Source organism: Prunus mume, linkage group LG2 (assembly GCF_029339155.1).
Source record: "Prunus mume cultivar Tortuosa linkage group LG2, ASM2933915v1, whole genome shotgun sequence".
Taxonomy (NCBI): domain Eukaryota; kingdom Viridiplantae; phylum Streptophyta; class Magnoliopsida; order Rosales; family Rosaceae; genus Prunus; species Prunus mume.
In genome coordinates, this window is record NC_142699.1 from 2,777,278 (window position 1) to 2,790,749 (window position 13,472).

A 13,472-nucleotide genomic window follows, 5' to 3' on the forward strand; every position below is an offset into this window, starting at 1 on the left:
GCCCTTCTTTTTAATCTCTCTATCCAGAGAGCATAACTCTGCCCACTCCAATCGAAGAATCAAAATTTCTTTGGTTCCATCTATCTCAGTGGTCGCTGGGGCTAGCGTGAGTGGAAGAGGGAGAGCAAAATGGCTTGCAATGTAAACGTAGTCCACCAAGCAGCAATGGCGTCAGCCATAGGCCAGCCTAACAAGCCTTCTCAGCGGCCAAACGCGTCTCTGTCCGCGCCATCGAATTCAAAGCCCAAATCTTGTTGTAAGCTTCTTTTGTCCTCACAGTCTTCTTTCATTTCCGGTTTCTCTCCCTCTCGCCCTCAAACCCTAACTCCGTTTCGTTCCAGCAGAGCTCAGAATTTCCCGGTACGCATTTTACCTACACTCAATCAATCAGAGAGGCTTTTTGTATTTTTGGTCATTTTTTGGTTTTTCTTTAATTTAATTGGGTTGAGAATTGAGCATGGTTTGGCTGATTGTTAATTTCAAACAGGTTGTGGGGTCTGCCAAGGCAGAGCCGCTGAGAATAATGATATCAGGGGCGCCAGCTTCTGGTAAAGGAACGCAATGCCAGCTCATTACCCAGAAGGTGAGTTCTCACAATTACCAAATATTACTTAAAAATGCCAGTGTTTGTTTTTCTTAATAATTTATGGCATTTTCAATTACCTCATCTTAAGAAATCGTAAAGGGTTTGTTAGTTTACTGATGCTTTTTTTGCCTAAAAGGCCAATTTTGGGTTATGTATCCTATTCTTATGCATTTCAGTAAAAGTTTTGAACACCAATTTGCAGTTTTTTTTTCCCCTAAGATGTGCACATAAAGCAATTGATGAATTTCAGATGATTATGTGTGTATCATCTTGATATTAAAAGTTCGGGTCAGAGGAGTTTTCAAATCCTAATGAATTATTCCTTTGTTTACATAAGTTACCACTTACCACTTTATGTCATGATTTTCTCATGATAAAAAGCAGATTGAATCGAGTCATCCTCCTGTATGCAGTATGGTTTAGTGCATGTCGCTGCTGGAGATTTACTTAGAGCAGAGATTGCATCTGGGAGTGAAAATGGAAGGCGTGCAAGAGAGTACATGGAACAAGGACAATTGGTTCCAGATGAAATAGTTGTCATGGTAGGGAAATTATATTCATGTCGACACATCTTCATTCTAGTGGTGATTCCTTGGTTTTAATCCTGCAGATGGTGAAGGAGCGTCTATTGCAGCCAGATTCTAAAGAAAAAGGTTGGCTTTTGGATGGATACCCTAGGAGCTCATCACAAGCAATTGCTCTTAAGGAATTAGGGTTTAAGCCGGATCTTTTCATTATTCTAGAAGTAAGGAATTGTTTTTTATGTGGTCGTTATTTATAATTGTTAAGGAGCATTGTAAATAGATAGGAGCTTGTAGAAGCTTCTTTACATATTGTAGTTATTTTATTTGATTTCTTTGTAAGTTTATAAGCCATGAAAATTCATTTTGTAACATGAATTTCAGCTTTTGTTGATGCATAGAGGGAAAAAACCCCCATGTAAATTCCCCTTTGCTGGACACAAAAAGTAATATCACTTCATAACTCTTGTAATCCATGTGGCATTGCATTTGCAGGTCCCTGAAGAGATTCTTGTTGAGAGAGTTGTTGGAAGAAGGTTAGATCCTATTACTGGAAAGATATACCATTTAAAGTATTCTCCGCCAGAGACCCAAGAGATTGCGTCAAGGCTCACCCAACGTTTTGATGATACAGAAGAAAAGGTACATTTCAAATCATTCTTCGAATTTGTAATACTTTGACTTCAAGGTAATCAATTATCATTTCCCTCTTGTTTAATAGTTCCTTAACCCTCTGCTAGTGCGTAGGTTTTCTAATCAAGTCTTACTTCTTAGCGAGAATATTACATTTTCTTTTGCATGTACTTCTTGAAGGTGAAATTGCGGTTGAACACTCATCATCAGAATGTGGAGGCCGTACTTTCAATGTATGAAGACATAACAATTAAGGCATGAATATAATCTCTCTCTCTCTCTCTCTCTCTCTCCTTCCCTCTCTAATGTGTGTGAGAGATGCATATCTTGTAAAATGCATATGTTTATCTGTACAATGCATGTAGTACTTAATATGTGCATGTATGTGCAGTGTGCACTTTATATTTATGCTTATTTGTGAATTGTGATGACCTGGCCAAATGTATACAAAAGAGAACCCAAATAAATCGAGTTTTAGTTGGTGGAACAGAACTGGATTGGTCATTGGTGTGAACATTCTTGTCTTAAAAAAAATTTATGATTTTTTTTATTTTCAGAGCTAGATATCACAAAATGTATCCACATATTTGGAGTGTCCAATATCCTTGCCATACTGACCCTTATTTGTTAGGATTAAAGATGAAAATATCAGCCGATATTCTGATATAGAGAGGTCAACCAATTTCTTCCCCAGTATCCTAGATATTCCGATATTTCAGCAGAATATCAGAGATCAGTGGATATTTCCATGTTGGCATTCAAACAGAGAAAAACTGCTGATTTTTTATTACGACAAAGAAGAGTAAGAGCATCAACAACCCGAGTCTAGTCTGTGTTTTAGTCCCTAATTAAGGCAACCAAGTAGCAATTGTTTCCATTCAGTCACCAATATCAGAATTCCGTCGATACCTCTGTAAACTTGAGTGTCTCTGTTATCCTCATGGCCCATATCTTCATCCTTGGACTGGTTGAAGTAAAGCATCCATGCAAACAAATCCTCTAAAAATAAATGGCCGACATCTTCTTTGTTCTTTGATGTACTTTTACTAAAGGGAAGCCCTTACATGGTTGAATTTTGGATTGTCTTAAACACCTAGGGACTGGAAATTACCTTCAGAATTTTACTTCTCAATGATGATTTATCACATTATTGTTAATTTTAAATTTATTGGGTCTTGCTGCTGGAGCTCATCCAATTTCAGTTCTACTAATCCAAACTCAAATTCATTCTTAGACCTATTATCTGCAACTTCACCACATCCAAACCCCAAATTGCAACTCTTGCACGCCTACCATTAACCCCAGACCTACCCATCTTGTACGCAAAACAACTGTGCTCTGCCATCAATATGATAATTTATTTGGTCTCTTGATATATTGTTGGCTATGCAACTCATTTCTCATCAGGCTCAAAACTTCTTTATGAACACAGCCAAATCTTTGTTAACTGGGAGCTTAATTTGTTTTATAAAAGAAAGCCAATTTTTGTTTTTGTTTTCAAATGAAGTCCAACTATGTTCCCTCGATTTGATGTGTTAATAATCCCAAGTTGTTAAAACTTAAGAAGAAGCTCATAATAAGCCCAGCTTTCTTTTTTGTTTCTTTTTTACACGAGCATTAATAGACCAATTCTGTAGTAGTTTGGGGTAATTTAACTTTACTTCAGCAAACTTTTTACTAATGCCCCATATAGGTTACTCATTTTCTTATTCTTTTTTAATTTTATATATTTATAATTTATTATAAACTTTTTCCCTCAATTTATTAACTGTTAGTGTGCTTGAAGAGTCTTGCTTACATTTTTCATATTACTCTAGTCCTAATTGTTCAAATACGTAATAGCATATTTGCACCTGAGTAGTCCACCATACCAGTAAGACTCTGATGTTTAGTCGGTTTTACCCTTACTAGTCAGCACTTTTTGCAGTGACTTGATTACTAATAATTTTCAAAGCTAAAGTTTCTTGTGTTATCTTTTCTTGTCTTAATAAATTTGCTCAAGGCATGTTCCATGAGTTAAGCCTAGTAGCAAGGTCCACATTTAGGTCACATACCATTTCTTCTTCCTTGGGAGAAAAAAGTCCACAACTAAACTGTCTTTCTCCAAGCAAGCTAAAATGTTATGTGGTATCACGATGTCATCAATTGAAGGGTCCTAGAATAGAAATATGGACATAAGTTAAGCATGAATGATTATATCATAATCATCTGTAGATGTATAATGTGCTTGGGTTTCTGAGGCTCTTATGCAGGTCATTACTGACATTCTTTATAAACTTAAAAGCAAATTAGGATAATTATGAGATGGAAAGAGCTTTCCATACCTGTATGAAGAAAATATGATATTGATTTGATTGGTTCTCTTTTATTCACTGTATCTAACTTAGAGAGAGTCGTTTTGTTTTCTTCAGGTTGATGGAAGTGTTAACAAGGAGGATGTGTTTACCCAAATTGACGGTGCGCTCACCCGACTACTTGATAAAAGACAGGCTACTTCAGAATCTCTGGCTGCATAGGTGTAGAGAATGGTTTAGGCTCCCATTTTTACAAGTGTTATAGAAAAGTTAAGTCAATAATTTGTGCACAATTTGATTGTTTGGCTGCGATTGCAACCTACTGCGGAGGAGAAGAGAACTTGTGCATGTCCTGGTCTGCCAAAAGGGAAAAATAGTTACTTCTGTGCTGTGTCAGTTACTTGCAGTGCATACACATTAGCTTAAACTGCCCTTCTCAGTATGGGTATGGGATTACACCTGTATTTATTTATTTATAATGGCAAATTAGAAAATATTGTGTATTGAATTTTGTAGTAGTATATGCTTACTCGATTTGTTGCAAGGACCAGCTCACGTGTGGCTTTCGACATAGGCGTGCAAGCATTTATTCTTATTTTGTTTTTTGCATTAGGCTGATGCTGCAATTGTAGCCCCCATTTACCATGTTAGCGCCGGTGACCACAAGAGTCATGGTGGCAACGGCCCTTCTTGGGGGTGCTCACTGCATGAGGTCAAAAAATGTAAATTTGAGTTCCTATCTTGGGAAGAGAGAGAGTAAAGTTTGCTAAGTTTTATGGCTTGGGTTTTTTAATTGAATTATGGCAAAACCATTCTGAGAGTTGGTCATGATGACAGCCTCATGATTGTAGGAACAACGAACTTTAGCTACACGTGTTTTAAAGAATGGAAACATGGGATCAACCTCCGGTCACGTGGCTTTTCTCACGAGGAAAATTGTCAGGAGACCGTATTATTGTATCTGAATGCGTATCACATCTTTAATAGAAGTGCAGCCTACTTGTGTTGAAACATCTTACCTTTTCTAGAGAGGTGATGCAGAATATAGTACAATAATATGGTTTTTTTTAGTATTTCTTTAGGTATTATGAAGATATTGTTGTAATGGATGGTGTCTTTATGTATTATAAAATTTAAAATTATGGGATTCTTTTTTTCAGTTTATTATTATTATTACATATTTCTTGCTGACAGTGTATTTGGTGCTTTATTGACTTCGCCATCTAAAGACTTCCTCCAATTGAACTTTTGTTCTTGAAGGAAAAAAATATATATATATATATATTCAAAGCTAAAAGAGTTGAATGAAACCAAGACCAAGTTGAAGAAAAGAAAATTTGGTTTGGCCGAAGAAAGAAGAGAAAATTATAAGTTGAAATTTACATGCACACTTTTTGTGTGGGGTATATACAGAGTTTGCCTTGACTAATGAGCAAAAAAAATCAATATATGCATTACAAAGAATTTTAAAAAAAATTGCTCTACAAAAAATTGACCATTTCATATGGCGTGGAAGCTACGTGGAAGACTGGGTCGTGGAAGAAGGGCGAGAAACGCTTGCCAAGCAAAAACTCAACGCTCTTTCCAAGCTACTCACTATGTCAGTCATGGATGGCCTGTCCCTACCTTCCAAATTTACACAATCCGCCGCCAAGTACCCAACGTATGCCACGGCCTCAATCTCAAACGGGTTCGGGGCGGGCATTTTCGGGTCCAATATCCGATGGATCTCATCGTTCACAATGTACGGCACCACAAAATCCACAACGTTTCTTGGCACCCCGTTTTCATTCTTGTGAATTGCGTTGTAACCCGACAACAGCTCTAGCAACACCACTCCAAAGCTGTACACGTCACTCTTCGTCGTCAGCTGTTGCAGCCGGTAATACTCCGGGTCCATGTACCCGAATGTACCGGCTGCCCGGAGTGAGAGGTGCGACTCATCGTCCTCCGGGCCCATCAAGGATAGCCCGAAGTCCGACACCTTGGCTTGCAATGTGTCGTCCAGTAAAATGTTGGACGACTTGATGTCACGGTGTATGACTGGTGGGACTGCGTACATGTGGAGGTACTCAACGCCTCGGGCTGCGTCGAGTGCCACGTTGATGCGCGCGGCCCATGAGACTAGAGGGGAGTGTGGGAGCTTGTGGAGATGGTCGTGGAGAGTGGCGTTGTTCATGTACTCGTACACCAAAATGCGCTCTTTTGTGTCTTCGAAAAAGCCGAGCAAGCGGACTAAGTTCTTGTGGTTGAGGCGGGAGAGGGATTCGAGCTCGTTGACGAAAGCGTTGTCTTTGTCCTCCTGGCGCCTTGCGTGTCCACCGACGTAGGAGGAGGAGGCTGAGGTCTCGGCGCGCTTGATGGCCACTTGGCGGCCGTCAGTTAATCTGGCGTAGTAGACTGAGCCATAGCTGCCAGTTCCGATTTTGTGTTCTTCGGAGAAGTTGGAAGTGGCTTCTAGAAGTTCTTCCAATGAAAATTCCTCCAAAGAAGCCCCATTGGCACCCATGCTCACCACATGGCTCAGCCGCTTCTCCAACACCGGCTGCCCTGCCACTACAGCTGCGGCAGCATTAGCGGCAGCGGTGCCTTGATTACTATGGTGACCTTGTAACTGGGTCACCTCCAAGGGGCCCGAGTCATGAATGCGGCTTCCTCTAATTTTGCAAAACTTGAACGCCAAGAAACAACATACCAAAACGAAAGCTATGGAGCCGACACACCCCACTACAAGAAAAGCCACCATTTTCTTGCTCCATTTACTCCCTGATGATGATGGGGGCTTCTCGATCTCTGGTGCCGGTGACTGTGCCAATGGTGGTTGATCAGGCGGCTCTTCGGTCCCTTCATGGGGTTGGCAAACTACATATCCTTGTTCACAAAATCTACCGTAGCCTGGTAATGCATTGCTCCATGATGGGCACTCCCTTGTACACGGCCCTGGCTGCACGTCACTCTCAAACACCATGGAATTGTTTGAGGCATCAAAAATTGGGTTGCCCCAGCAATACAAGGAAAAATTAGATGACAGAACTCCGCAGAAGACACTTCGTTTCGCTTCAATTGCTATGAAATAATTATCTTGCAGAGCGTCAGGCAAGCTGAAGTTATTTTCACCCCAGCAAACAACTATTCCATTAGTCCTGAGAGCACAACTGCGGTTCTCTCCCAAGGCCAGAGATGTGAATTTCCCTTGTGGTTTCTCACCCTTCATATCTCCCCAACAATGCAAACTACCATTCTCCGATGAGATGGCACAAGCATGATTGAACCCTGCACTTACAGCACTGCAATTCCAGCTAGGCTCGGTTCCAACCACTTTACTATTGCTTCCTAAGCAAGTAACATTCCCAATTTTTGATACCCCGCATACAAAATTCTCTCCCACGGCGATGCTTGAGAAGTCATAGCTGGGTCGATTCATCATGTTTGAATTGAATCTGTGCCATTGCCAGCATTCGATGGGGCTTGTACTCCCATCAACCAGGCCGCATACATGAGAATTTCCAGCGACAAGTTGCTTGAGAGCCGGACCGTTGTAGATACGCTTGCGGGACATGCTAGTACCATTGGCAGAGAACCTCCAGCAAATCAAAATTGAAGTATTGAGGGGAGAAGACGGGGACATCAACGAGCATAAAAACCCATCTCCAGCAACTATACCACTGAAGGAAGAAGAAGCATTCTTGTCGACAGGAATTCGAATTCCACTAGGAAAACTAGTACAATTGAGAAAGGAAGGCTGGTTGTTGGGATGTATGAGCGCACAGACTAATGTTTGATTTGAAGTCTCAGAGATTGCTAGAGTGGAGAGTGAATAAATGCAACATGGAAAGAATGAAACCAAGGAAAAGCTGAAGATCAGAAAGATGCTATTGTACCAAAAGGCAGCCATAGAGAAATTTTATCAAATAATTGGTGGGTGCAGAAAATTTCATGGTGGAGAGGAAGAGAGAGATGGGGAAGGAAGAATGAGAGATGGAGTTTTTGAACAATGGTGGTTTTTTGAGACCAAATTAAACGTGTTGAAGGTGGCCAAAGAAAAAGACCATATTACACGCTTTGGGAGTCTCCAACTTTGATAGAGTTTTTGAAGACCAAAGACCAAGTCATTTGAAAATAAAAGGTCGAGAGAGAGAGAGAGAGAGAGCGTGTGAGTGTGGGTCAAAGACTCGAACAAACTAATTGACCTCTCTTCTACTGTCTACTGAGTTACAAAGTACGTATTTATATAATCTTACTTACTAGCTTACTACTCCAAGCAGGAAAGTAAATCTAATAGCACCAACGAACTGAACTCGAAAATGGATCGTGATTTTGTGGGCTTGTGTTGTCTCACGTTTTATGAAAAATTAGTCCAGCGAGGGCCTTATAACTTAAGTGATTAAGAGTATTTATCTTCACACCCGATATTTTATCTTCGATTTTCCCTTTTTCAATATTGCTAAATGGAAAGGGAAAAAAATTGCTCAACTCAAACATAACTGGTTGAGCTAAAAGGTGGAAGAATCAAAACACGGACATGACCCCCAAAAAGTATGGATCATATCTCTTCTAAAAATGAAATTTAATATTCTTTTTATAATAATCCGTTAGTATTTTGTATGTCAGAACAAGATAATATTAAATTAACTAGCTCCCTTTGTTACACAAGAAATTCATATATCAATTAAATATATTGTATCTTTAAAGGCCCCACCAGGTCCTAATGGAGTTCATGCTATTTTCTTTTAACAAAACGTTGGCATATTGTCAAGAAAATATCTATATAGTTAATGCTTTTTACAATAAAAAAATCTCTTCAAAAATTAAATAATATTTATCCCAAAGACTAACCTTGCAGAAAATTGGACACGAATTACTATCGAATCTTCCAAAGAAATTAGATATGGAGAAAGGTCATGATATGACGACTCAGTCCAGAGAAGGAGACAAATATTTCCCTCTTATAATATCCCAAGCACTTATAAAAAGTAGTTTCAAATTATATAATTGCCGACACTCCGGATCAAGCATCAAAAGGATAATCCTGCCCAGTAAATGAAATGCTCCAACCACAAATTCTATTAGCATGTCCTGATCGGAAGGTATGAAAAATTACGTTCTTGAGCTGAATAATGGTTTACAACTTGACTAAATTTTAGAAGACTGCAAAGTGCAATCCTTACTGAACTAAAGGTTTCAATCAAATTGAAAGGTCTACCACCTCCTCCATGCAGATGCAGTTCAAGAATTCGAATATGTACCTCATTGCATGTTTGAACCCCTAAGGTACGCATAAAGCACAAAACGGCTGAGTTGAGATGGAAGAAGACTAAGGAGGGAACCTACAGCTGAGATGAGAAAAGAGGGCAACAAACGAAAAAAGAGAACGACTAAAGTTACAAACATAAGCAGTGATGAATCTACATGGTATTTTTTCCATATGGTAATGAATGACTAGAAAAATCTCAACGTCCATGTTCAAAAAAGTCGAACCAAGCAGCAAAACATTGTATAGCACTTGATATATGCATTGCAGGGATCAATCAATGTAGTTCCATTCCATTACGGCATGTAGAAGCCTCCTTTTTTTTCTTTTTTTTTTCCTCAGTAATTATTTCTGCTTACCTGCAATAATATCAGAATGGTGCATCGGGCAGTTTTAAAAATTATCAACAGAAGCGCTCAATAATATCAAAACAACATGTGAGCTGAAGATAGTGAAGATTTCATGAAAGCACTCAATTACTAATATTTATCAATTATAATTGTTCATTATTGTCATCACCACCAATAGCTTCACATCATTCAGAAGTACAGTTAATTATGCAGGAATGGGGTATGGGATTGGAGGAGAACTAGATGCCACAGATTCTATGTCCTTTTCTAAACCTCACATCGAAACTCAACTTAGATTATAAATCATGTAGGAAATTTTAATCTACACTCAATAACTCTTTAAAGGATGTGATGTAAAACATAACAAACATTTAAAAACATTAAACATTCAAGACATCTGACAAACTAGCCCAACTTGAACCAAGTACACTACATTCCAGGACTATCCATGATCGTTTGATTAAGGCTAACCCAACTATCAAGAAATAAAATGCTTGTGCAAAGCTTACAAGAAACCACAAATTCTATTAGCTTACATTTCAATGGTGGTATTGTCATTTTCTTGTTCCCCATTTCCCTAACTACTTATACCGAAAAAATAAAACAACCCAACATTCCTTCCTTCGGTTTCTCAACGCAACCGAGTTGAAAAGAGTCATCATGTCCTAAATGTAATTATCAACTTCTATGCTTTGCACAGTGGCCCCCTAATAATGTAAAATGCTCCATAAGACAAGCTAGACAAAAACAAAAACATGGACTACCAATAAACAAAAGGTAGTTCCATTCGATAAAAGTCATTAAAGGAGAGGAAGTAGAAATTATCAACTGTCTACCCAGTTCAATCCAAGAAACAAATTCTAGTATTCTAACTTTTGAGAGATAGATTAGGATTCAGAAGCTTGCCTCCCTAATCTTGATCCTCTTCGAGTGCTTTGAGTAACAGATCGAGATGCCCTTCACTGAAAGGAATAAATTAAGTAGAGCACGTGAGACATCTGCACTGTTGTAATTTGAAAAGACACCAAAATTGCAAAAAAAGAAGTCAAAAGCATATTTAAATGGACATGAAAGAGAATTGCCTATTTGCAAATTTCCTCTTCTTAGAGGTAGAAGGATCTTGGTGCTGCCTCTGAACAATTACAGCACTGCCATCAAGAAGTTGGAGATTCCCTTAAAAAATAATTGCAGTAAAGTCACACCGAACACCATGACTTTTTTAACTGGTCCACTTCTCTTTTTCTCCATATCATACCAAGAAATCTTGTCAAAGCTGTCAGGAGGTTCAAAATAGTTATTCTTCAAAACAACCATTTGACCACTTTTTGAAAACCTCAAAGGTGTGCAAACAGCAAATATCCAAGGAACATCGCTCTCGTTAATTTTTTTTAAAATAAGCATCACCCAAGATTTTGTCACTCAATATTCCTTCATAGCCCAAACATGACTTTCAGCCTTATTATTAACAATAAAACATAAGCAGCCTCCCAAGACAGTCAAACCCGGCAGAGGAAAAGCATGCATAACGTCCTCCGGGGTGGGAAATTTGTGATATTTCTCACTCACAAGATCAAGGGTTAGAATTATGAATGTGTTACCCAAATCAGGATTGGTAAGCCAATGCAGAGCACTGTTCAAACAGTGAATATAAGAACCAAAATAACGATGATTGGAAGGTAAGTTCTGGACCCTTTTCCATGAGTTGGATTTTAGGCTATAAACCTTCACTTCAGAAGAACAAAAACCATTAGAAGTACGAAACTCCATAATCCTAACAACTTTGTAGTCATCAGTAGCAGAATCATACCCGAACCCAAGCCTGGCAACTTCACTTTCCATTATCTCAGAGAGTGAGAATGAGATTCTCTTGAACCTCTGAATGAAGGGATTCCATAAAGCAACATCTTTTTTATTGTTGTTTGCAATGCATAGTAAACCATGACAGTAACCCGCTCTGTCAGTACAACTGCGACGGTGTCTCAAGGGCAGCTCAAGTTTGATGGCTATCTTGGCGATGCTATCGTTGTCGTAAAATGGGAATGAGAAGAAATTTGTGCGCCGATTGTTTGAATGAATTAAAAGGGAGCAAAAAGAGCTGGTTTGGATGGAGCGTTGGTGATGGCATTCCAAGCTTCGCAAACACAAATGAATCACATCAAATCCTTGGGCGTAAGCCGTAAAAGAATGTCGAACACAAGCTCCGGTGGGATGTATGGGGCGGTTGTTGAAAGCTTGGGTTTAGGGTTAGAATTTGGGGCCATTTCAATTTGTGTTCAACACTCAACCTACTCTCTCAGAGTCAACAGAAATATCTAATTTCTTGACAGCTCTCCTCCTATAACAAGAACCCTAACAATCAAATTCAATTTTATTTTATTTATAAATAAAGAAGAAAAGAAATTAAGCACAATAACAAACCTTAATGCTTCCGATTATGCCTCTGGCGGCTGTGTCTGCGAGTATCCGATCAGAAAGAAACGAACAGGATGATGAAGAAAATGAAGAAGAAGATGAACGAAAAGAAAAACCATATATGGAATTCCTCACAACTGTTACAATTTCTGGAGTTAGACTTAACTCTAAACAGAATTAGTAACTAAAACTAACCTAGCTGCCTGCCTACTCCCCTCTTCTACTGTATTATGTGTTTGGCTGCCAACAAAACGAAAGAAAATAGACCCTTATGACTATTTATTAAAAGAAATACAAAAAAAGGCCCGCGTATAGCCGACCGGCTATACCAATTATTGAAAGAAATTAAAACCCCGAGTGGCGGCTATACTATTTATTAAAAGAAATTAAAGAAAACCCGACTACAGCCGCGCGGCGATACTCTTTAAATATATTATATTTATGCATTTTAGCCTCTCGGCTATATTATTTTAAAAAAAAAATCAAAAAAGAACCTGCGTATAGCCAGCCGGCTATACTATTGAATAAAAGAAATTTAAAAAGACCCAGAGTATAGCCGGTCGGCTATACTATTTATTAAAAGAAATTAAAGAAAACCAGCGTAGGGCCGCTCGGCTATACTGTTAAAATATATTATATTTACAAAGTCTAGCCGTGCGGCTATACGATTGTTTAAAAAAATTTAAAAAAGGCCTAAGGATAGCCGGTCGGCTATACTATAGATTAAAAGAAATTTAAAAAGACCCAACGTATAGCGGCTATACTATTTATTAAAAGAAATTAAAGAAAACTCGAGGACAGCCGATCGGCTATCCTCTTTAAATATATTATATTTATGAAGTTTAGCCGGCCTACGTATAGCCGCTCGGCTATACTATTGAATAAAAGAAATTTAAAAAGACCCAAAGTATAGCCGTTCGGCTATACTATTTATTAAAAGAAATTAAGAAAACCCGAGTACAGCCGTCGGCTATGCTTTTAATATATTATATTTACGTGTAGCCGCGCGGCTATACCATTAATCAGAAGAAATTAAAAGAAGACCCTCCTTATGGGCAGGAACTTCACACTATTCTCGCATACATAGTTCGACTGCTGTGGCTGATGTTGATTCCGGCTTCCAAGACCGAGCTGCTCTACTTAAGCAACTCCGTGTTAATCTACAAGCTGCGCAAGATCGTATGCTTGTGTATGCTAATAAGAACCGGACATAACGCGAATTTGCAATAGGGGATTGGGTTTATTTGCGTCTTCAGCTATACCACCAAACCGCCGTTGAGCACCGCCTCACAGGTTGTCCCGCGCTACTATGGCCCTTATCAGATTCTTGAGAGAATTGGTCCAGTGGCGAAGTTGTCTCCAATCTAACAGTAGGTGGCTTCTTTATGAAGAGTTTTGAGTGCAAAAATTTGACGAGAAATAATT

The 13,472-nt window shown here is 38.9% G+C and overlaps 2 protein-coding genes across 6 annotated transcripts; one reads left to right on the forward strand and one right to left on the reverse strand.

Moving 5' to 3' along the window:
* The first annotated feature begins 3 nt into the window (after positions 1 to 3).
* Positions 4 to 4,578, forward strand: AMK2 (adenosine monophosphate kinase). Its single transcript, XM_008220705.3, has 7 exons — positions 4 to 360; positions 488 to 583; positions 1,000 to 1,128; positions 1,197 to 1,331; positions 1,603 to 1,749; positions 1,921 to 1,995; positions 4,152 to 4,578. Exons 1-7 carry the CDS (start codon positions 130 to 132, stop codon positions 4,254 to 4,256), a joined length of 918 nt encoding a protein of 305 aa, XP_008218927.2. The 5' UTR covers positions 4 to 129; the 3' UTR covers positions 4,257 to 4,578.
* A 777-nt stretch (positions 4,579 to 5,355) lies between these two features.
* CCR4 (CRINKLY4 related 4) lies at positions 5,356 to 12,304 on the reverse strand. Of its 5 annotated transcripts, none has more exons than XM_089045452.1 (4): positions 12,054 to 12,304; positions 11,443 to 11,970; positions 10,718 to 10,908; positions 5,356 to 10,597 (listed from the first exon to the last, which is right to left on the reverse strand). In XM_089045452.1, exon 4 carries the CDS (start codon positions 7,927 to 7,929, stop codon positions 5,551 to 5,553), a length of 2,379 nt encoding a protein of 792 aa, XP_088901578.1. In that variant the 5' UTR covers positions 7,930 to 10,597; positions 10,718 to 10,908; positions 11,443 to 11,970; positions 12,054 to 12,304; the 3' UTR covers positions 5,356 to 5,550. The 5 variants fall into 5 exon arrangements, with proteins under 5 accessions (XP_088901578.1, XP_088901577.1, XP_088901576.1 ...); XM_089045451.1 differs by having other exon boundaries at positions 10,718 to 11,357; XM_089045450.1 differs by having other exon boundaries at positions 5,356 to 9,644; positions 10,542 to 10,597; positions 10,718 to 11,970.
* Positions 12,305 to 13,472: the final 1,168 nt, after the last annotated feature.